General features: G+C 42.1%; 2 protein-coding genes across 3 annotated transcripts in view; one reads left to right on the top strand and one right to left on the bottom strand.

Annotated features, from left to right (window-relative positions):
- Positions 1-6,379: 6,379 nt before the first annotated feature.
- On the top strand, positions 6,380-16,092 carry SNN (stannin). The gene is made up of 3 exons (XM_059826385.1): positions 6,380-6,391; positions 7,473-7,601; positions 14,496-16,092. The coding sequence occupies exon 3, from the start codon at positions 14,575-14,577 to the stop codon at positions 14,836-14,838; it is 264 nt and encodes an 87-aa protein (XP_059682368.1). The 5' UTR covers positions 6,380-6,391; positions 7,473-7,601; positions 14,496-14,574; the 3' UTR covers positions 14,839-16,092.
- Positions 16,093-17,346: 1,254 nt separating this feature from the next.
- Positions 17,347-22,873, bottom strand: part of TXNDC11 (thioredoxin domain containing 11) — a 32,647-nt gene continuing 27,120 nt past the window's right edge. For both annotated transcript variants that reach the window (XM_059826383.1, XM_059826384.1), the window contains exon 12: positions 17,347-17,980. In XM_059826383.1, coding sequence (XP_059682366.1) covers positions 17,365-17,980 — 616 coding nt within the window. In that variant the 3' untranslated portion in view covers positions 17,347-17,364. The remainder of the gene's footprint in view (positions 17,981-22,873) is intronic.

Here is a 22,873-nt window from a genome sequence, read left to right as displayed (position 1 = left end):
TTGTCCTACAGAAAAGAGATTGCTTTGCCAAAGTAAAAGCATATTCTGGGCCACACTACTGATGACAGAAGGAAATAGGAGTGTGCTAGATTCATGAAGAAGGGGAGAAGGCTGCTACATACAGGAACATAAAATATGTAGTCTTTTTCCATGGATGAGAGAAAGAACTAAAATAAAAACATTTTGTCTCTGCCTCAAGTCTTGGCATAGGGCATAGCTTTGTTGCATATGTCTTTGTGGCAACGTTAAATTGAAGGAAATGCTGAACATCTCTACCAAACGTGGTTTCCAGATGTGTATCAAGGAATCATATTTTTCAGCATAACACAGTTACCTACAGTGCCAAGCAAACACTGTTCCTGCAAAGTGAAGTTTGTTACACTGCCAGATCTTTCAGCTAGGAAACTGTCACCTCTCATGCCTACTACAGACAGCTCCTGCAGCCTAATTACAAAGTAACATTTGATTTCACTAAAACCTGCATGGTGTCATGTTTAAAATAACATGTTTTAAAATAACTGTTGGATTCAAAGTAATAACCTGGAAGGATGGGAAACTGTCTGTATACACCTAGGTACACTGAGTGAGCCTGAGATGGTGGCGCTATCATCAGATGCCTTTTCTCAGTAGGCTTCGTAACTCTGGCATAAAGCTTTATAAATAAGTGCTGCAGAAAGGTAATGCCTTGTACCTTGCTCATCAGCCTTCAGATACAAAACCAGCCTCCAAAGCATGGGACAAAGATGCTTCAACGCAGCAAAAGACAGGAAAATTCTCTTTTTGCATATTTTGAAGCAGTAGAAGTGAATAGGAGATAGCTGTGTTGCAGCAAAATAAAGATGAGACTTTTCTATATCAATATGACATATAGCACTGTTTTCACCTTTCCAATTATCATCTGTGTAATTACATATAAAAGCTGCTCTTCCAAGACAGGAGGTAAGGCATGCAAGCAGAAACACCTCTTGCCCCAAGTTAGGTTTTATGCCACAAAGGGATTCAGCTTTTGGAAGCCTGAAGCTAAGCTTATGCTCAAATGGGTTTTAAACAATCCTTTTTTCCCAGCCTGGATTCACAGCCTGTCATCATGAAGTGCCACTTACAGCGCTAATCAGAGTAAGAGAATTCATCATTGCCATTACTGCTGTCACATAAGAACTATCTTTTGAGGGTTTTCTTTTAAATAGATAAGGTGGGTATTCCTGAAGGTGGAATTAATGATAAAGTGAATTGACTCTACTACTCAGATATAGAGTGAGTCTATTCTCACACTAATCTTAAAAGTGCTTTTACACTTTGTGAGTCATAGCAAAATGAGAGTAAGGTGCAGCGTGGACACAGGAATGTATACATATAATTACAAATGGATATTCAGAACTGCACGGGATAACCAGTGATGTTACTTTGTAATGACTGCCAAACACTTTAAAACAAAATGACATGCTTATTTCCCTATTCTCAGGAGTATCAATTGCCTTCATTCTCTCATCACTGGAGAGCAAACACCCCACATTTTCTGAATGCGATGGAAAATTAAAATAGTGGTATTAGTGGAACCTGTCTGATAATTTCATTACCCTTCTTTCTTTCCTAGAAAACTGGAAATTAATTTCCTTCACTATGGACAAATACTCAGCCTTGGGCCTCAGAGTTTACCCACTTGCTATCTAACGCACTAAAGCTGCAATGACGTTATGTCGCTCAGTAACTTTAGCTTTGCAGGCATGAAAAAGATGTCCCAAGTTTAGTGGACATGATACAGCAAGCAAGCATAAGCAGACAACTTTCTAATATACTAAAGAGGTCAATCGATATGCTGTGTGTCAAACAGCTGAAAGGTAAAAAACAACCTCAAACGTTCAGCCGACAGTTGGAGCTGTGTAGATCTCAGCTTCATCCATGACTGATAATAACAGATGCTTTCTTAAGCACACAGGTGTGGGAAACTGGTAGGGTTCCACAGCAGAAGAATGCAAGAAAAGCTTCTGGGGCATGTACAGCTAGCCCTGGTAGAGGAAGCAAGTCTTGCTTTAGTATTACCCTGTGGGCTTTATAAAACCTCCGAAAATTAAACTTTGACCTGGACAGATTCTTCATATATTTTCATTCCTCTTCATGCACAGAGCTGGATTAGTAATTTCTCATTCCCTTCTTTCAGGTGAAATAAGAGAAGATTAAACTTACCTGCCCAAGCTGCTGGAGACATTCAGCTTGGTTCCCTTTCCTCTATGATATGTGATGTGTGCTCTCCAGTGGACCTGTAAGTAAAGGTGCAAGTTGTCACTTATACCTCCTTGAATAGAGATAGTGGCATTTTGTGCTCTTTAACAATCCCTCTATAGACTTGCAAAACAGTTATTTCTAAGGAACAGTTAAAATACACATAAGAAAATGTTCTGTGTGGACCAGTCTGTTTCCCTGATACACTTTCTAGGGTACAAAGATGATTACTGGACACATTTTGCAGCAAGGAGTGCTACAAAACAACAGAAAATTGAACAGGTATTATAGGTGTAATATGTATCTCTTGCATATTTGCTGGCTTTCCAAGTGGGAATGGAGGAAGCACGTGTTTTATTTTACTAGTTACCATTTCAGAAGTAACACAATGTATGACCCTAATTAAAGGAACAAATATTGACAGTAACCATTCAAAATTTAAAGCTAATGGATATACAGAGAATATACTTAAAGGACACAGGGTGTAACTGACAGAAGGAAACTCCAAAAAGAGGTACATTTAAAATAGCCACATTAACTATCAGAAAGCTGTTGAAAGACAAGGAGAGTGTGGTGTGAATTTTCAACAATGGAAGCAATTTCTCTCTAACAAAATAAAATACAGGCAAATCTTAATCTGATTATTAATTTCTCTGACAGTGGTATAGTCCCGGAAGAGAAACCAAAGAATCTCTATAATTAGTAACGCTTAAAATCACCATTGCTGGAAACTATGCTAGGGGTCAGAGTAGCTCCAGCAGAGATTCGTATGACTGTGACAATGATTACAACTGACCACAGAATTCTTCTGCAGATAAATCCCAGTGAAGTCAACAAGCGTATGTAATGGTTTAAAATGTTGAGTGCTGTGATACGAAAACATCAAAGCAAGAGGGTATGCTTTAAATGATGGTATAAAATTCAGAAGATTATTTAATCTGTTTATATAAGTTATGAATATTGGGGAAAAATCTTATTGATAAACTTACAATTTTTTTTTCTAGGAAGGGAAAACTGCCTCCTGTACTACTATGTTGCGTGTTGACAGTTTTACATTACTTGTGCACAGCTAAGGAGCAGTAAGTACATGGGAGGAAACTCTCAATTTTTCATCCCTAGCACAGCTGAATAGCATATTACTTGATCGCTTTAACTGAATCTGCCAGTATGCTTCACAAGCTCCTAGTAAAGTGTAAAGTGGGTTCTTTCTGCTCCCCAACTGTGAGGATCAGAGGTCACTAGAGCCTTGCCCCTGCTATAAGCCTTAAGCATTAACCGGGGACAGGTGAAGGTAGCAAAGTAAGAGAAGCGTTTAAGCAATTCTGAAGGATTAACAGCCCTGTACTTTCTTTACAGCAGACTGGAAATTTCCCATGCTGTAAGCCCGCGCAAGTCAAGCAGCCCATTTGCAAAGATAAGAAACTGATGTGAATGAACCTGCTTTGTTCTCTGTGCAATTTACTAAATATGAGTTACAAAATCGCTATGAAAAGTTTCTCAAAGGCAGAAAGTTTTCAAATTATGCCAAAAGAGATTGCTGGTCTTCTCTTAACGCTGTGCTATTACTGGATTACTTTTACCAGTCAGCTCTGTCGTAATTGCATTCGTGCTTTTTGTACAAAAGGACATGACCCTTCTTGCTGAAGTGGATTAGGACGCTCATATACATTGGAGTCGACATCCATGGTTATGTAAGTAAAACAGGCATCTTCATAAAGATTCAAATATCTAAATGGGATTTAGACATCTTATTAAAGTACTGGCCCAAAGGCTACCTCTGCCATCTGCTCACTTGACAGAAAGGTAAGTTACTGCCATGGCCAATATTGCTTTGCCAGACAATCCAGACCATTAGTTACAGTGAAAGTAACCCAGTGTCGATGCTTGGTCTTCCACTTCCTTTCAAAAAAGATTCTGAACTTTTAAGGATGTGTTTAGTAGTACTTTGTCATCTTTTCTGTGGTGGCTGTTGCATAAAGACAATAGAAACTGATACTGTGCTACACTCATTAGATCCAAAACTTAAATAAAACATTAATTTTACATTAAACAATGACTTTTCTAAAATGTTCTTAATTGGCTGTGGTATCTCAGGTACTCCATGCCACCATGCATTTTTGATTAAACAAAAAAACTAGAAGATGGTGTGCTTAGGGCAGTCTGTACTATGAGACAGCTCCTCTGCTAATGCTGCAAACTGGCTAGATAGGATTTGGGAGCAGTCCAGAGTTACCTCTCATCTTAGGAAGGCCTCCTGAGACACCAAAATGTGTGAGCAGGGCTGTACAGCTTCCAGGCAAAAGATGGCTCATGTCTGGATGGCTTCGAGAGCGAGCAGGGGAGGTGAGGCATCCATCTGGGTACTGGGCCATATTTAGCTTTTCCCTGAATGAGAATGGAAAGAGACAATGCACTTAGGATTGTCACATGCTCATGGTGGACACTGCATTAATGCACGGAAAAATTACTTTTACTCCCTAGAAAATTGTGCATGATTGTGCTTTTTTCGGCTGAGATAGAGTTAATTTTCTTCATAGTGGCTAGTATGGGGCTGTGTTTTGGATTTGTGCTGAAGACAGTGTTGATAACGCAGGGATGTTTCAGTTATTGCTGAGCAGGGCTTACACAGCGTCAAGGCCTTTTCTGCTTCTCCCAACACCCCACCAGCAAGTAGGCTGGGGGTGCACAAGAAGTTGGGAGGGGACACAACCGGGACAGCTGACCCCAACTGACCAAAGGGATATTCCATACCATATGATGTCATGCTCAGCACATAAAGCTGGGGGAAGAAGAAGGAAGGGGGGGATGTTTGGAGTGATGACTTTTGTCTTCCCAATTAACCACTATGCGTGATAGAGCCCCGCTTTTCTGGAGATGGCTGAACACCTGCCTGTTGATGGGAAGTAGGGTATGAATTCCTTGTTTTGCTTTGCTTGCACATGCGGGGCTTTTGCTTTACCTATTAAACTGTCTTTATCTCAACCCACGAGTTTTCTCACTTTTACTCTTCCAATTCTCTCCCCCATCCCACCTGGGGGAGTGGGCGAGCGGCTGTGCAGTGCTTAGCTGTTGGCTGGGGTTAAACCACGGCAGTGATATAAACCAGCACCTATATTGTAAAACAGCTGTTTAAATAAGTCATGGTAACTTCTGAACTTGATCTTCTGTCAGAGTCTATTCCCTCAAAACTCCTTTTGCCAGAAACTTCTTAAGACTTTAAATGAATCTCAAACAAGTTGGGATCTGTTTTACCATCTACTATACCACATCAGAGGAGTTGCAATAGTCTGGCACCTTTTTGCTCTCTGGCATCAGTAAGGACCAACTTCAGCAGAAGGGTGATGAAATTTCCTAATGCATTTACATAGTTACTGCAACACCACAGAGCGAATTACTAAATATAATGGACATACTGGGAATGCGATCATAGTAGCTGTTGGAGACAGACGACCTTAGTGAGAGTCAGGGAGGCCTGTCACGCTGTCTGCATCGAGCCCCCGGCAGGAAGGCCTGGCCTGGGCCGGCCGGTGGCTGCCTGCTCGCCAAGCGCCACGGCCGCTCTGAGGTGGCCTTGGCGGTAACGGCGCCCTTGCCGTAGTACTGCACGGAGAAAGGGCCTCTTGCGGGGTCACGGCGGTGGCTGAGGGGTTTTACCCCCGCAGAGGCTGACGAGGGGAGCGCTGGGGCCGGGGCAGAGACGTCTGGCACCCTCAGTCCCTTCGCGGGGGTGGCTGCGGGGCTGCCCAGCGCGGGCGGCATCTTCCCGCCCGGCCGCTGCTCCCTCACGCCCTCGCCTCGCCTCCGGGCAGGCGGCCGAGGGCCGAGGGCGGCGGGAGGAAGGGGCGCGCTCCCTCTGGGGAGCCCTTTACCTCAGCTTCGCCTTTCTCGGGCCCCCCGGCCCCGCTCCCCGCGACCCGCCAACCCCTCACGGGGCGGAGCGGCCGCCCACCGACGCTGTCAGGGAGAGGGAGGGGGGGCCGAGCCGCCGCCGCCACCGCCCCGCCCGTCAGCTGTTGCTGGCCGGGCCCTGCGCGCCGGGCGCCGATTGGCCGCCGCGCGGCGCCGCCCGGCCCCCGATATAAGGCGGCGCGGGCGGGGAAAGAGCCGTCGCGCCCGCGGTGGCGTCGGTGGGTGCGCCGCGGGACGGTGTGCGGCGCGGCCGTGACAGACGGTGAGCGCCTGGGGCGGGGGGCGCGGCGGGGTCGATCCTGGCACGAGGGCGGCGGGGGGGGGGCTCGGCTGGGCTCCGTGCGGGGCCCGAGAGCTCGGGCGGGGGCGGGGGGGGGGGGACACCCGCCGTGCTGTGAGCTGGGGTCGGCGAGGCGGGCGTGGGCCGCGCCTCAGGGAGGGTCCCGCGCTGGGGCAGGGACCGGAGCCTCGGGAGCAGCGGGGGGACCGCCTCTGCTTCCCCCCACCCCGGGCCGAGGCCGCCCCTTCCCGGGCGCCGCTGCGGCGGAGCCGCTCTTTGTGTCTGCGGCGGCCCGGCGGGAGGGGTCCGCGCCCGGGCGGCTGCGGGCTCCGCTGCGGCCCTGCCTCGCTCCCGAGCGGTGCCGGGGCGCCCCGCAGGCCTCGCGCGGGCCCCGAGGGGCGGCTTGGGGCTCTACCGGCGGGGCCCGGCCCGGGTGGCGGCTGTGCCCCGTCCTCCCGAGCGGCCCGTGCCGCCTCGCCGCCCGCCCGGGGGTCGGCCCCCTTCTCCCGGCGCGGTCGCGGCTGCCGAGCTGCAGTCACAAGGCGATGCCTCACGGCTTGTCAGCGGCGGCTCGGGGGGGGCGCGGGCCGTGCCGGCCGCCAGCCGGGCTCCTCTCGGCCGGAGAGGCTCGTCCCGGCTCGCTCAGCGCCGCCAAGCTTAGTGCGGGGCGCTGGGTACGTGCCACGGAGTAAGTCCAAACTGACCGTTGTGTTGACAGTCCTGGGAGTTCATGGCAGTGTGACTCGTTCAAAGCGAATCTTGTTACTTCCTCTGAGCATCTGCAGCGTACCGTGCTGTCTCACGCTCTTCCTTTTCCTGACATGAATGCAGGCGTAGACATCTATTAGTAGATGTTGCTTTTGAATAGACCTAAAGAACTGGAAACAACTTGTAAGACTCTTGCCTTGATTAGCAGGTAGGTGGAACAGTATCGGATCTTCTTTCTCTGATCGCCTGTACCAGAAGCTAACGGTTAGATGTCATTATGTAACTCTGGAAAGCCAAGAGCAAAAGGGACTTGGGAAGCGGAGCATCTAGAGACCAATGTGATCCCTCTCCACAGGGGAGGAGCGAGGAGGAAGACTTGCCAGACAAGATCCAAACCCAATGTGACCTTCATTTTTCTAACAAGGTGATTTTGAAACTCTGAGTAGAGGACTCTTAGCCTGAGCTCTTGAGCTACTTGGTACAGGTATGTGATAGACTTTTGCGGTACTTGCAGTCTAAAGATTTGAGCTGAGTATAGAAATTGCTTGAATATCAAAATGTATGGGTACTATCTAGCTGCTGTTAGACAAAGCCATTAAAAAACCCCTGAACTACATTGAATGTGTAAATAGAAAAAGCTTTTTTTATCAGCAAACTTAATGTTGCCATCTTGGCAATTTTTCTAATTTATCAAGAATTAAGCTATGCCACAGGAAATACACAGCATGTTGCTTCTGATAACTGAATGTCAGAAGTGACCCTGTTACGAGAGGTCTGTTCTCATAAGATCAGAGGTCCATGTGGATGTGACACCGATAAATACAAATCTAGAGTGTGACAGATGCTTTGCCAGCCATGCAATTGCCTCTGAAGCAAACATGGTCTTAACAGTAGAAACCTGCTTCTAGGTCTGCATAAACTGGCTGACTTGCCTGACAGGCAGTAACAGCGTAAACCTATTCCACTTGCTATGCAACTGAGAACGTCTGCCTACCCTTGAAATTGTGTTGCTGTGTCTGGGAAACTTCCTAGACTGCTGCTCTCCCCTCTCTTCATCTTACTGTCTTCTGTAAAAACTTCTGTGTGGTTTAGCTTGGTGTAAAGCTTTAAAAGTGATTCTTGATTAAGTGTAAGGTACTACAACACCTCATGTGGAAACTAACTGCTGTTCCAGTCAATGCTGTTAGGTATCGGTTTTCATTCTAGCATTTCTAACAGTTGCTTGAATGCTAAGTTGTTGGAAGCCTGTCCATAACTAGTTAGCCACAGAAAAGCCTTTTTTAGCTGCCTTCCTGTTCTTTTAATCCTTATCACAAGTATAATAAAGGTTGGGAGGAGAAGATTTGCATTGAAGGCTTCTACTAAACAGCTCCCTGCTTCTAAAATAGCCTCTGGCCAAGCCCCAGTTTGTGCAAGGTAACTTGGGTTTATCAGAAAGAGGGGGCATTAACTGGAGCTAATTAATAACAACAGCAATCCCACTGTTTTTGGAAGTGGTGAAGCCTGAGCACTCTTGTATTGTAAAGGCCTAACTCTCTGTGGCTGGGTAGTGTGGGTGCTAATGCGCACTTGTGTGCCAGTGGTAGAATTACAGCTCTGACTTCCCCAGAGGGTTTTCCCTTCATCCCTTCCCTTCATCCCTTCATCATCATTGGCAATAAGGATGCTCTTGTGATGAGTATGCAGCATTCCTCAAAAGTAATCTTACTGGCACATACAGGAAAAAAGCATTTTTCACAATTAGTAGCACATAGTACAAGCTGCTGTTACTTTGTCTCTTAAAGGTCTTAACATGAAGGCTTTTTATCTAAGCAGTCATTACTAAATATTAAATTTTTTAAGCTGAGGGTCACTCTGGTAGTTTTATTTTCATTTCCTTTGCCATGTACCATTCAACATACTTTAGGTGAAATACTGTAATAGAAAGTTAGAAAGTATACCTCCTCCTTCCTCCCCCCCCAAAAAAAACCAGCAAAGCCCAAAGACTTAATACTTGCACCTTAAACATAACTGCTTGAGGACTTCACTATAGTTCACCCAAATATATCAGATTTGCTTTTGAAGCCTCTTCCTATAGATTGGGCTTCTATGGTAGCAGTATTTCTTTTCGGAAACATGCCTGCAGGCATTCATGATAGTGAACTTAGCAGCAGAATGCCTATCATCATGAAAAACTTGGTTTAGAAACTAATGCCAGCCTTGCATTGAATGCAGCCTTCTGCAATTAAACTGCCTTTCTGTTTGTCCTTTACTTACAGCTTCTGAATTGGATAATAAAACTTCACAAATGAAGTTCTGAGTAGAAGCTGGTATTAGGCAAAAAAGAAAAGAAGCAGTTATTTATGGAAAAATGGTTTATAGCTGATTGTTTTCACTGCTTGATTGCTGTAAGAACTGAGATAGGCTATTTGCAGTTCCCACCAGTGAATCTGACTAATCTTGCTAATGAGTAAATATGCTTAGATGCTTGCTTTCATAGCAAGTGTGGTGGGAAGGGATACAGCACTAGAAGTGCCACCAAGTATTTATGGATGGTGTTTGCAATCCCTTTGAAGATCTGGAATTTACAGCTTTGAATACCTTACAGTAAAAGTGATAAATGAAGTCAGTGCTGCTCCTGGTATGCTCATGGGCTTTTTTAGCTCAGGTATGCTTTAAGGGAAAAGTGAGTCTGAAAGCTAGTTGTAATCTCCTTTGGATCAATTTAAGGGGATCTACAGAATACAGTATTTCTCCCATCAAGAAGTGGACTCTGAAGTTAGTCTTGATTTCAATCAGTTGCTGGTGGAAAGAGTAGTGAGGTTGGAGTTCTGCATCTAGAAAACAACACAGAAACCAAAGGCCTCTCTGGTGGTTCTTATAGTATGGTTACAACATGCAAATGCACTGTGCTAAGGAAAAAATTAGGGCTGCAGGAGAGCTTTAGCTCTAGGTCTGCAGTGACCTAAAGCCAGAAAAACAGCAGCATGAGCTAGCCACAACACTGTAGCTTTCAGTGCCAGAACACTGCAGGTGTTTGAAACAAAACTATCCAAGCTAATAAAATTAACAGTGCTACCATCCCAGTTACTATTGTGCACCATTAACTAGCTGTTTGTGCCATTGTCAATCTGTACAGATGCTTAATACCTGACTTGTAAAGGTTGCTGGCTCTAGAGTCCTTGAGTGGTGAGGAGAGGAGGGTATGCCTGCAGAAGGAATGACTTCTACACTTTACCTTATCTCATAGAGAAGTGGAGTTGAAGTGCTTTGAGAAAGGGACCTTGAATTCTATCTAGTTGTCCTTTCCTAGAAGGTGAAAGTCCATGGAATCATCTTTCCAAAGATATGTAGGCTTGTTTTCTCCTAGACCTCTTAGCATTAACTATGGTATGGTGCAAAGATGTGAGGAGCTTTCCAAATAGAAGCTAGAAAGGGCTTCTTGATGCAGCCTGATTATCTTGACAATATTAATGTGAAATCACACTCATTTCTGTGCCTAGAGAAAGGGAATTTACTGGGCAGTATATCCAGAGGAAGTTGTGCTCTTTTCTGTCCCAGAGTTCAAACTGATGCAGATTGTTTCAATTTTTAATCAAATCAAAAAGCATTCAGAATTTTGAAGGTGTAAAACCTATGGATTTGGCCAAGAAAGATCTTAAGAGGAATCTGTAAGTTGCTGTGTTACACTCAAATTTGGACTGGAAATTTCTTAATAAGGGTAAATGAGTCTCGTGCATCCTGGAGGTCCTAGTTCTCCATCTCTAACACTTCCTACCTTGCCATATCAAAGCAAAATCACTTGAGACACAGGAGAGCCTAACCCAGCTAGAAGTAACTTTCTAGTGTAAACAGAGTGAGCATTCATGTATAACATCCTGCCTCAAGGTCAGGTCCTCCAACTTACTGTTCTGCTTATATTTATTACTTTAAAATCTCAGTTGTCTTAAAGAGCTCTTCTATTTAGTTGGTGATAATAAATACAAATGACCCCTTAGACTGGAAGGATGAGTCTGATAATATTCTTCATTGTGTGTAAAGTTAGGAGCAAGACTTCTACAAGAAAAGATGATTTCCCAGTTGTAAAATCGGTCCTTTTTTTAAAGGATTCATGTGAATTTATTCTAGAAGGAGCTGTCATGACTAAGCTGAGTTGACTTGCTAGAGCAGAGGATAAAGAAACAGAGCTGTCATACCCAAAATGATCAGCATGTTCTTCCTGGCCAGCTCTGCACCTTGAAACTCTCTACTTATACTCCTGACTGGCATCTGCTGTAGAACTTCATATATTCTGGAAGCATTAGCTGTGTGGGAGTTGCCAGTGACTGAAGTCCCCCACTCAAGGAGTGCATGTGGGCCTGCAAGGTTCTTCCCAGTGCCTGTGGAGAAATAAGACTGATGGAGACTTGGGTCTGATCTTTGGAAAAATCCTGATATTGAAAGTATACAAAAGGTGGAAGTATGGGTTAAACTGCCTCACAACTCCAAGCAAGCAGTAGCAGTGTTATTAAGCAGTAATTGTGCTGTTAAACAGAATTGTTCAAGACCAGTAAATAAGAATTAAGAAAGTACTATGCAGCTCTTCACACCAGGACAGCAATAAATGCCTACCTCTCAACTCCTCTGAACTGCTCCTGTGCATGCTTTGTTCAGAAAAAGCACCTTCCCAAACAGTGGTCTTCCTGGTACAGCTGTATTCCTCAGGATCCCAAAAGAAGTGGGAATGGCAAGAGCCCAGTGTGTAACCTGATAAGAGAAAGCCTTGTCTCAGGACAGAGGTCTGCACCCTTAAAGAGCCCCGTTTTTCCCTCAAATAGGAACTTGCAGACCTGCCTGTGTTTTCCAGATCAAGCTGAGACCATTGCAGTCTGCGGCTGTCAAAAAGGGGGAAGCAGAAATATATTCTCTTACAGTCCAGGTAGGTGTAGGTCCTTTGTTACCTGGACCTAATATCTAGCTCTTGCTTTCAAACTTCTTTCTCAAAGACGACCTTGCAAAGCTCTGCCTTGTTAGCTATTATGCTGAGGTCTAAAAAGAGCTTGCCAGAAGATCCTGGTGATGCAGAGGATGGTGATGTGCAAAGTTTCACACCTTATATAGCTGGTGCTGTCTACTCACTTGAAGTCTAGCAGAGGGGTAGCATTTGCAATGCTAGTTTCCAGTATTAAAAGCTATTTTCTAGGTGATGGTAACTGTTTAGTTCTAATGTAAGGTTATGTGCTGCACAAAACTGCTGTAGAGAAACAGTGCTAGTAGGTTGTCATTGCTGCTAGCAATTGTGCAAGCTGCAGAACAGGGCTTAATGTGGACATGCAGTGCCTGCATGAGAAGCAAGGTAAACCATCTTTTATGCTGATGCTGTACTGTTGTGGCTAGATAAAACAGTGCTGCAGTTCAGACATGCCCTGAGGAAAATGAACTATGTGAAAGTCACTCTTAATTACTCACAGCTGATTACACTGCACTGAATAAGCATTGCAGAACCAAGGTGATCACGACAAAAAATCATACACATCTCTGGCTGCAGTGGGCACATAGCTCTGCTGAGGGTGTGATTAGTTTTGTTTTTATTACTTGGGCAAAATTGGGTCTGCAGGACTTAGTTGGTTGTATCAGGTATGCTACAAGCTATTGGTTGCTGTAGTTTACAGGGCTGGAAATCTAGCCAGAGTGTGTGCAAGTTAATTATGTGACACTGGCCCCTAATGATACTCATGCTGAACTTCTCGTTAGTGGATGTGTCCTTGCTGAAATGGCTATGTGGAAGTGTGCATGAGTCTAACATTCTGTGAGATGTTAAGGAATAAACTTAGTCTCTAGCTTGAGTTCTGTTGGTGAAGCTATTCCTGTAATTGCCTTGACTTTTTCATGTTGAAATGCTGGTGAGAATTCAAGTGCAGTGGATAACACTCACAATAACCTAATGGTTCTGGCTGGAGGTTGGTTAAGACTGACCCCTCCTGAGGGGTTTGTATGGGGATTCTGCTGTTGCAGCTGAAAGACTGCCACAAGGATAGTGAGGAAGAGCCTTTCCTGGAAAGGTATGTGGCCCTCAATTGACTGGCACTTACAGCAGCCAGAAGATATTCCTATTATTCCATTGCCAGTCACTGGCTACATGTCAGGTGAAATGCAGATACTGTTGCTTTGCACTTGCAGCTAACCCCAGAACCACTAGGGACTCTGTCCGTTGTACCTGAAATTGTAGAATTGAGCCCTAACCTGATTTCTACAGCAATACAGAGGTAAGATGTTGCTGGGTAGGACTGGCTCTGGTCTCTATTAAAGTCTTCCATGAGTTTCTATCTTGTTAAAGAGCTAGGGGAATAGGAAAGAAAAGGTAATGAATGACTTTGTCTTTTGTCCTAGTTGAAGTGGAGGAATGGAAAGCTGCCAACTGTGTGAACAGTAACTTTGAAATTTAAGGCAAGGCTCACATGGCCCCTTAAGTAGCGTTGTGAATTTGGAAGTAGCAAAAGACATTCCCTGTATATCTTTGTCCTGCCAAAACTCTGCAGCAGATTAAGGAAGTCTTGGAGCTCCTCCTCTCTCCCATTTTCCTGCCTGCTGCCTGTTCCAATTTCAGCTGCAGTCCTAACACTACCTTGCTCTTGTGGTTTCAAAGCCACTAAGAGGAGCAGAAGCTTAAAATAATGTTTTCCCCTTGTGTTCTGTTAGTCTTCAATAAATCTAGCTCTACCTGCTTTTTATGAAAAATGCATATGAAGCAACATCTGCTGTTTTTATCAGCTCAATGAACAACTAATTACCATGTAGTCAACCCTTCCAAACAGACCAGTGTTACGGACAGGCTTATTGTAATGCATTAGCATTGCAATTAGCTTACCAATCCTGGAACTGTTAGTATGTAAGAAGGATGTTTGTAAACTAAATTTTAAAAAGGGCCAGACTTCTGACTCTAAAATGTACTGTTTCTGTAGGATTCCTTTAGGAAAATGAAAGGTAGCTGAATTGCTACCCCCTCATGGATTTGAGCACTCACACATGATTTAGCATTTGTATTAAATAGTCTTAAATCTCTCCATACTAAACTGTATAACTTCCATACAGTCCATTATGTGTTGTGTCTTGTCTTCTGTCTCCTAATAAAAATTTTTACCTCTTAGCAGGCTGACCATGTGCTATCTTGACAAGCATGTCAAGAGTTGAAGTAAGTTTAGCTTTCATTTGCTGTAGTTTAGATGTAAAAACCTGCATCTTCAAAGGCAGTTTGAATAAACAGCTTAAAATGAGTAAGAACTGCAGGAGTGTGAAAAGCTCAAAGCACTGAATGCAAGAGGGTCCTGTGCCATTGTGAAGGATACCAACCAGGAATATAATGTTGCTGAATATGGTAAAACTGTGCAACTTAATGAAGTGTCTATTTTTTCTACTACAGGAATTTGAAGATGCAGCAAGCCTGATAGTGAGGACAGAAGAATCTCCTTAAAGAAGTTGGACAATCTGAAATATTGACCATGTCTATTATGGATCATAGCCCCACCACTGGAGTGGTGACTGTTATTGTTATTCTGATTGCTATTGCAGCTCTTGGTGCCTTGATACTGGGCTGCTGGTGTTACCTGCGTCTGCAGAGGATCAGCCAGTCTGAAGATGAGGAAAGCATCGTGGGTGAAGGAGAAACCAAAGAGCCCTTTCTTCTGGTGCAGTACTCTGCTAAAGGACCTTGTGTAGAGAGGAAAGCTAAGCTAACTCCAAATGGCACAGAAGTACATAGCTAACTTGGAACAACACATCTCTATGGACTATGCTTATGATGTGTGTAACCAGCAGAAGAATCTCTATACTGTGAAGAACCTGGTCACATGCACATGACTCATCAGAAAACACCCTGATGAGGATGAAATAAGCTTTGTTTGCAACTGCATGCACTGAGAAGCTGCACTTTGCATCAACTGCGTATCCTAATTCCTCTGTAACAGGAGCTGACCTACCTGGCATAACGTCCATTGCCGGCAATGGACACAGGGATATATCAGTGTGAAGAGACTACTAGTGTTCTTTGTTACTTGAATGTTTAGCTGAGCCTATTTTGATGGAGCTACTACTGCAATGTGAACTACTTGACAACTGTGAACTGTAAATAGGCTGCCAGAAGCTTTTTGCTTTGTGTTCCACAGCATATGGGAATAATATGATGCAACTGTATGTACACACAAGGGGACTCCTGAACCACAACTGTAGATGGGATTCCAGATGTTCAAAACAAAATCTGCAGTTAAAGTTTGCTTCTGCTACTAACTTGAATGCACAGCTGTAAAGTCAGAACTCCTACTCCTAATGGTTTATTGGACTGATGCAGAATACTTTCTTTGAAAAGAAGGTATAAGCCTTCAGTAACATGTTGAGGGAGGAAACACAGGAGCTACAAGAAAGTAATTGATTTCCTTTAGCTGCAGTTAGGTTAAGCTTTTGGCTGCTAGAATAGAGTTCTCTAAGTATGTAGCTACTGCAAGGAAACTGCCATTTTGATGGATTCCAACCTGGGAACTTATGATGGATACTGAACCCTCAGGGATGGTCCAGAAGGTTTTCCAGGAGTTTGAAATGGCAGCAGAGCAGGCTTCTCTCTTCTGTAGGTCTGCATGCTGAAACTGCAGAAGTGGTTACTTATTAAAAAAACTGGCATAAGTACAACTAGTATGAATTTTTCCTAGGACTGCTGTTTGTGTACTTGGCAGTTAGTTAGGGCATATGTTAACAGCCTGTTGTAAAAAGGCATTTTAGTCTACAGACAAATATTAACTGAATTCTATAGTTCACTGTATCTTGTAGATAACTCTTGATTTAACTGTACTACTACAAGATAAGTTTCAGTCTTTCCTATGAAAAAAGTTGATATGAGGAAGGGAAATTGTTGGTCAGTTTGTAAAAGTTTTTAGTTAACAATGGCAAAGTCCTCCTAAATAAGGACATTCCTTCAATTTCCTCCTCAGCTCTAGGAACTGTAAAAAGATGTGTTTAAAGGGGGAGTTCGGGACCTCACATGTTTGTGGGGGAGGAGAGGGGGCAGAAAGGGGAGGAGAAGGAACAACACTGAGCCACCAGTGGCAGCTTACATATTCTAAAATTCATAGGCTAGGCACACATGGTTTGAGGCCACTGACCTGTTTTTCTATGACTTCATACATAGCTTCCTTTGCCTACTGAAATTTTAAACACTATTGCTGAGGAGGAAGAAAACTACTGTAAATCTGTTCCCTGAGATAAGTTACAAATAATGAAGTCCAAGTTCTTCAGCTCTAGAGGAAGCATTAGACTTGCTTCTTGTACCTGTACATACAGCATAACTAAATAACATAGGCCTAGCAAGCTTGCTTGAGAATTGTAGCTGTATACAAGACAGTAATGGCCTAGACAAAAAGTCTTGTCCCTTTCTTCTACAGTAAGATGTTGACTTGCATTTTTAGTGCTACATTTGCTTGTTTTTTTTAATTGAAGGCTATAATTTGATTGATGAAAAGTTAATGCTGGCAGTAGCAAAAAGCTCCTGCTGTTGCCTCTGGAGTACAATATGGGGTACAGCTGGGGTACAGGCTGTTCTTACCCGGGCACATGCTTTTAAGTACTAGTCTCATGAGACTTGCATCTATAGCCAGACCCATACACTTAAACTGCTGTATTCTAGACCTCTTGCAAATCATGGAGGCAAAGATTAATTCAGTAAGACCTTCTTTAGTTTTCAGTAGAGAATAGGTCACACATGGCTCTTGCAGGTTTCAAGACAGATAACTTGTATACAAAAGTGATAAAGTGCTGAAGTTCTAGAACAGAATAGTTGTAGCAAGATGACTTTGTCCATTCAAGTTTACTGATTACACAATGAAGTATGTCTATTTTAATTCTGCAAAGAGAATGCAGTGTAAATGGTAAACTTCAGAAGTTATGGAAAAGTAGAAATCAAAGGTCTAATTTCTCTTCTAGCAGTTGTAAGAGAAAGCCAGTGAAAAATAACTGGCCCTTAGTCAGAGGTGCTTCACACTGCTGCCCCCAAAAATCAGCATCTTTAAATTAAATGGATAGGTGTTTGCAAATTAGTGCAATAGTAAAGTGCAGAAAGTGTTTTCCATTCTCCTCTTCTCTTTAGATGTGGGTATCTAATAAGTTGTTCAAGTATACAAAAATATTCTATTTGATTTTTCTTTTTTTAGATCATGTGGGGGAAAAAGTCTTTATTTACAATGAATTCCAATAAAATTTGCATAAATATCTACCCAATACTGCATCATTTGATTTTGTGTAAGCTATTATTCTGTCCTGTTTCCACTACTGTGCTCTGTCTCTGTGGTATCAATATTATCAATCTTTTTTTCCTCTAATGTTGAAACTGCTACATCATTATCTTCAGCAAGTGTTTGCCCTGATTGAAGGGCTTCTTTAATTTCATCTTTGTTCTGTAGCTTTCCTTCCCTTGATGCCACCAGGATTCTCAGTAAAGTATTCTCTTTAAGGAGGTTTTCGGATGCATCAGCTAATTCCTGAAGCTTTTCAGCCATTTCTAATAATTCTTGATTCTTCTGGTCATATGTGGCCTGTAACTGCTTGCTGTGGAGCTGCAGAGTCTTGTGCTGCTTTTCCAGTGTGTGTTTTTGCTGCTGTAGTCTGTGTTCCTCTCTCCTAGCTTCAGAAAGCTGTGCTTCAAGCTGGTCGTGGGCCTGATGAAGGGCACTGATTTCAGACCTTAACTTCTGAATTTCTCTCTCTAAGTGGGAGATGTGTCCTTGCTGTAGCACTGTCTCTTTATGTAGGCATTCTTTGGTACAGGGCTCTGATGAAGAGAGACTTGAGTGACGTAAAATAAATTTAAGGAGATTAGGAAGGTTAACTGAAAAGTCTTCAGGGAACTTCACACTTTGTTCCTTCCTAGAAAGATATAACAAGTTTAATATTAAAAACATTCAGATAGGTAAGCAGTGATAATTTTATCTAAGCATCTGCTGTTCACCTCCAACTTGCTATCTTGTTTTTTTAATCAAGAATGGTTAATACAGCAGCTAAGAAAAACCTGAACTCATGTACTAAAGACAGAGCACACACTATTTACTTTTGATGAACCCTTTTAACTGTATTCCAGTCCGGGTGCTGTAAGCATCTCTGCACATCTGTCTGAGAGCAAAATTTTCTGTCAAGTTTCAGGGAACAAATTTTACTCTTAACCCATAATTGGGTTACTTACTTTTTTTTGAGCTTGAAGTACATATGGTAGCATTGCTGTTGGGTAGGTGTGATCAGAGCATACTAACATTTGTTAGTAAGTTCAAGTACAGCATTAAAGTGTACATTGTTAGAAGTTAAGTCTAGATATATAAAGCTAGCTGATGGGAAATGACTGTTTTGAGCCCATATATGTTATCCTGGAAGAAGTAGCTTAATGTGTTCCAACATTAGAAGGGTATTGCAAGGAACAGAAAAGTAGTTTGCTTGTAAACAGTAAGTAATCACTTTAGTCAGAGGCAAGACCCTAAACTGTCATAAAAAACAAATCTTTGTTCCTCTTACTTTTTTATCTTTATGCCACTGAGGTGATCAAGGAAGCAAACCAAGCAAGTTTTTCTGGTGTTTTGTTTGGGTTTTTTTCCCTCCCTGAAGCTCATTATATGGCTGTGAATACTAGGCCTGTTACTTTCTGCAACAGTATGAACTTTTACTCTTAACCTGACAAGAGCCCAAGCTGCTTGAAGATCAACAAGTACCAAATTTCTTCCTCAAGACTACTAACCACCAAAAGACACCCACAACCTCCCGCTGTTTCAAATGTTAAAATTATTGCCCTTTTTGGTCCATTTGCATACTTCTATCACAAAACACAGGAGGCCTCTGAGGACTAGACAGGAACTAACTCTTAACCTTCTCTTTCTGAACTAGTTACATCTTCAACCTTTCACTCAGCATGTTCTAGTATAACATGAGTTTGCTGCCTCCGGACTATTGCCATAGAGCTACTTATACTTCAGTATGTTTAACTGGGAAGCTAGCTAATAGTCACTGTATTATCTTTAGCCTTTGCCAGTCAGCAGCATAGTCTCTCTTTCATTAGGGAGCTATCAAAACAGAAGAAAAGCTTAGTTTACTTCCCTTTGGTTGCCAAATTCATAACCAGATTAACGATATGTAGCATACATTGAGACATGGGTTAATTACACAAGTCAGAAAAAGGACATAGGATGAACCCAAACAAAAATTATTCCAAAGCAAGAAAGCCAGGTTCAAGTATAATGCCTAATGCCTCAAAATTTACCACTGCTGCTCCTGTACGACACACATCATGGACAACTCCTATGTCCCCACACAAGTGACTTTATGTTTCTGAATTGCTTACACCGTGCATCTGGAACAGCAAAGTTATTCAGTTACCAATTACAGTTGCCTCAAAAATACTTTCTGTGAAATCCAACTCATTAGCATATGGGATATAAACATAGGCTAATTTCATTTACTGAGAACTACTTATGGTATTTCAGATAGAAGACAGATACCATATTTTTCAATAATTCAAGAACTTCAGCCAGATGAGGCTCCTGTTCATCAAAATTAAGCTGTTTCTGGAACTGTAAGCAACATGATTGTTCTTCCCCTGCAGACTTCCAGTGATCAACCAAGTTACTTTTGTAATTACCATCAGCAGCTTCTCAGCTGACAATCAGCTCACATCCAAGTTCAATGAATCATGACATGATTTAGGCAAAAAATACTCTACATTAAGACAAAACTGACTCATTATACATTGGTAATATTTTACTACATCATCATCCATTCTTGTTGATCAAAACCACAGTATGTATCAGAAAAGCTAAAAGGCTATTTAAAACAAAAAGCAAAATATTAACAGCATGTGGTAGAAAGAAATTGAGAACAGAGTTAATTTGCAAAAATTGTCTTACAAAGGCAAATGCATAAGGAGATGCACAGAAAGCCTTAATATGAGGCACCTTTGTATCCAAAATTAATATATGACTACTCTAGTGGTGCTACTGATACTACAAATACTGTCAAAACCTCATTTTCTTGATTACCCAGATGCAGCAAAATAGAAAACACACTGGAGAGGAAAAGCAGGAGAGAAAACAATGACCAGAGGTAAGATACCTTTATGAAACCAATTGGAACATTACCAAAACAATCTTACTAAAACTATTAAGTCTGTCACTCCAGAGACAGTCTAGAGCTGCTTTATAGAACAGATCAAGGCAAAATGAGTATCTATGAAAAGAAATAGGGAACACTGGACTTTGTAGTAACACAGGGAAGATGTTAAGTATTAGAGGAAGCTTCACTTACCATAAATTGTTTTACTGCTCTAAATCCTGCTTGAGCTATGCTTTAAAATAATTCAAGAAAAACCTTCTCATTACATTATACATGACACTCACTCTGTCCCCTAGAAGGCACGGTTCTGCAAACTAGATCCTTGTTCAAAAGTGGAAGGGAAAGTCACTTGATTGAAGTTTCCAAATAGTATGTTGGGGCTCAGTAACTAGAACAATGGTCTTAACACTGTACCACAACAATATTTGGAAAACAGTTTCTAACTTTTTACAGCCCCCAAATTAATCACATTAGTATTCCAATGGTTGTTAATACAGTTAGATCTAGTAGATCTTCAGCTTATGCCACTTGACCTAATGGAGTAGAAGACAACAGCATACTACTACTTGTTGTCTCAGTTGTCAACAGCACCTCATGAAACACATGTGGTTCATCTCAACTAAAACTGAGACTACTCATCTTTAAACCAGCAGGTCCTCTGCTTGTAGCCACTCAAGCCAGCCAGAACTAATGGACTGGGCAGACGAGAGATAAGAGAGTCTGAATGGTGGAAAATGTGCAAAACTGAAAGCCAGTGGAATCTGCAGAGCTTGACAGGTAACTGGATTTGGGTATTGGCACTGAAGACTGCAGCTTTTGCTAAGCAGCGGATGAAGGTTAACACTGCCTTTATGTAGACAGGTGCACAGCTTGGAACTACTCTAACTGAGTTCCTGCTCAATCAACCCAGGGAACAGAGAAGGACTGGAACTGAGCTGGAGGAATGTGGCAGAGGGAGCCTGATCTGAGGCTGATTTGCAAGGCTTACTGCTCAAAGTAGGGGAGATGATGAGTTGGAAGGTGCAGTGACTCAGACTGATATAAATTAAACTATTTCTGTACTGAATTAAAACCTGAATTTAGAATTGCAAAACTTAAGGCACCAGTTTAAAGATTTTGTAGTAGGTAACACTGCACAGCACCAATAAGTATGAATTATGATTTGCTGATGATAGAGTTCTCAAGGGAAAAGGGTGGAAATCAACATTTTTGATTTTACAACGCAGAGAGGCAGGTATTTATTATAGCGTTTGTTTTCATTTCCTTTCTATAAAACGTGTAAGTGTGTAAGACTGAGCATTAATCTTTTTTTAAAAGAAAAACAAAAGCCAAGGTCAATCAAGTCTGGATGCATCTGCACTGTGTGTACTGGTACAAAGCAGAAATGACACACAGTTTTGACACTGGATTTTAGAATTTATTCCTGCTGCAGAGGAATGGTAGGACTCAGGACCCTTTGTATGCCATTCCAGGTCCCAGCCCAGTCCCAAATGTACTCTCCTGCCCTTTTACATCCCTAACTTTAGAGTTCCTTTTTTTCCTGACCCACCCTTTGTGCCTTTCTCTACCCCACCCTCCTTTGTCTTGCCTTTTTTTTGTTCACCCCATTCATGAATCAATTCCTTTCCTCCAACTCAGCTTTCTTTCATCATCCCAGAAATTATTCTCAATCCTGGTTGTCCTTTCTCTGAGGTCTTGCTTGCTGTGTATTAGTTTCACTTCAACAGCATGTACACCTTGTTTTACTGCTAATCTCCTTTGGATATTTTCCTCTATAGGTGTTAAACTGCTACTGAAGCTTCATTTGTTTTCTCTTTTAAAGAAACAATGCAAGGCTTCTAGAATGCCAACAAATCTGCTGCTACTTTTCTCCTGTAAAAAGTCCAGCACTTGTTACTGAGTTAGAATGAAAACCAAAACATTCTGGCAATATACACAAATTCCCATGATGTAATTCTATAGTATCTGTAAAAGCAATGCTGTGTAATTTTTTTTTTTTTTAAGTTACTGCTAAAAAAATTTAGTCGATAGCATTAAGGGCACTAATAACAATTAAAGTAGCTGTCCTATTTCAACAAAAAAATTTTTAGAGCTTTGAAAAAAATGTATTTATGCCCAAGTAAAAGAGTGAAGTAGTAAGTGTTGTTTTAATAAATAAAAAAGATATTTCAATAACCACAGTGTTAGTTTACACAGGAAGTTCTTACATGAAATTACTTTCAAGCATGGCTTTCACTTGAAGACTGCAGCATAGCGTTTGAAATATTCATTGTTAAAAAAAAATTAAAAAATCTTATGTTTAAGAAACACTGCAGTAGAACAGGTCAATAAAACCCCCGAAGTATTTGCAATAGGTTTTCCAGTTTTTGTAGCCATGCAACATGACAATCTTCCAATAACTTTTATACAATTTCCAAACAATTTTGAAAATGTTTTCATTTTAAGTAAATTTTCTTACTGTGTCATACTTCTGCTTCTTCAACTACCTTTTTTCACTCCATCCCATATTCTCTTTCTACTTGATCATAACATTCATAATGGTTGTTTGGGGTTTTTTTGCTTCATATTCTTTTATGGCAACACAATGATGTCACCAAACAAGACTAATGATATCACAAAAGCAGGAAAAAGTAAATAATTCTATATTCTGATTTTATCAGGAATGAAAAC

Source organism: Gavia stellata, chromosome 18, assembly GCF_030936135.1.
Source record: "Gavia stellata isolate bGavSte3 chromosome 18, bGavSte3.hap2, whole genome shotgun sequence".
NCBI classification, from domain to species: Eukaryota; Metazoa; Chordata; class Aves; order Gaviiformes; family Gaviidae; genus Gavia; species Gavia stellata.
Note: the sequence above shows the minus strand (reverse complement) of the source record. Positions and strands in the feature narration are given on the sequence as shown.

What these genes read in the sequence shown, in the direction of transcription:
- SNN (XM_059826385.1), top strand. Translation starts at nt 14,575, where the DNA reads ATGTCTATTATGGATCATAGCCCCACCACTGGAGTGGTGACTGTTATT.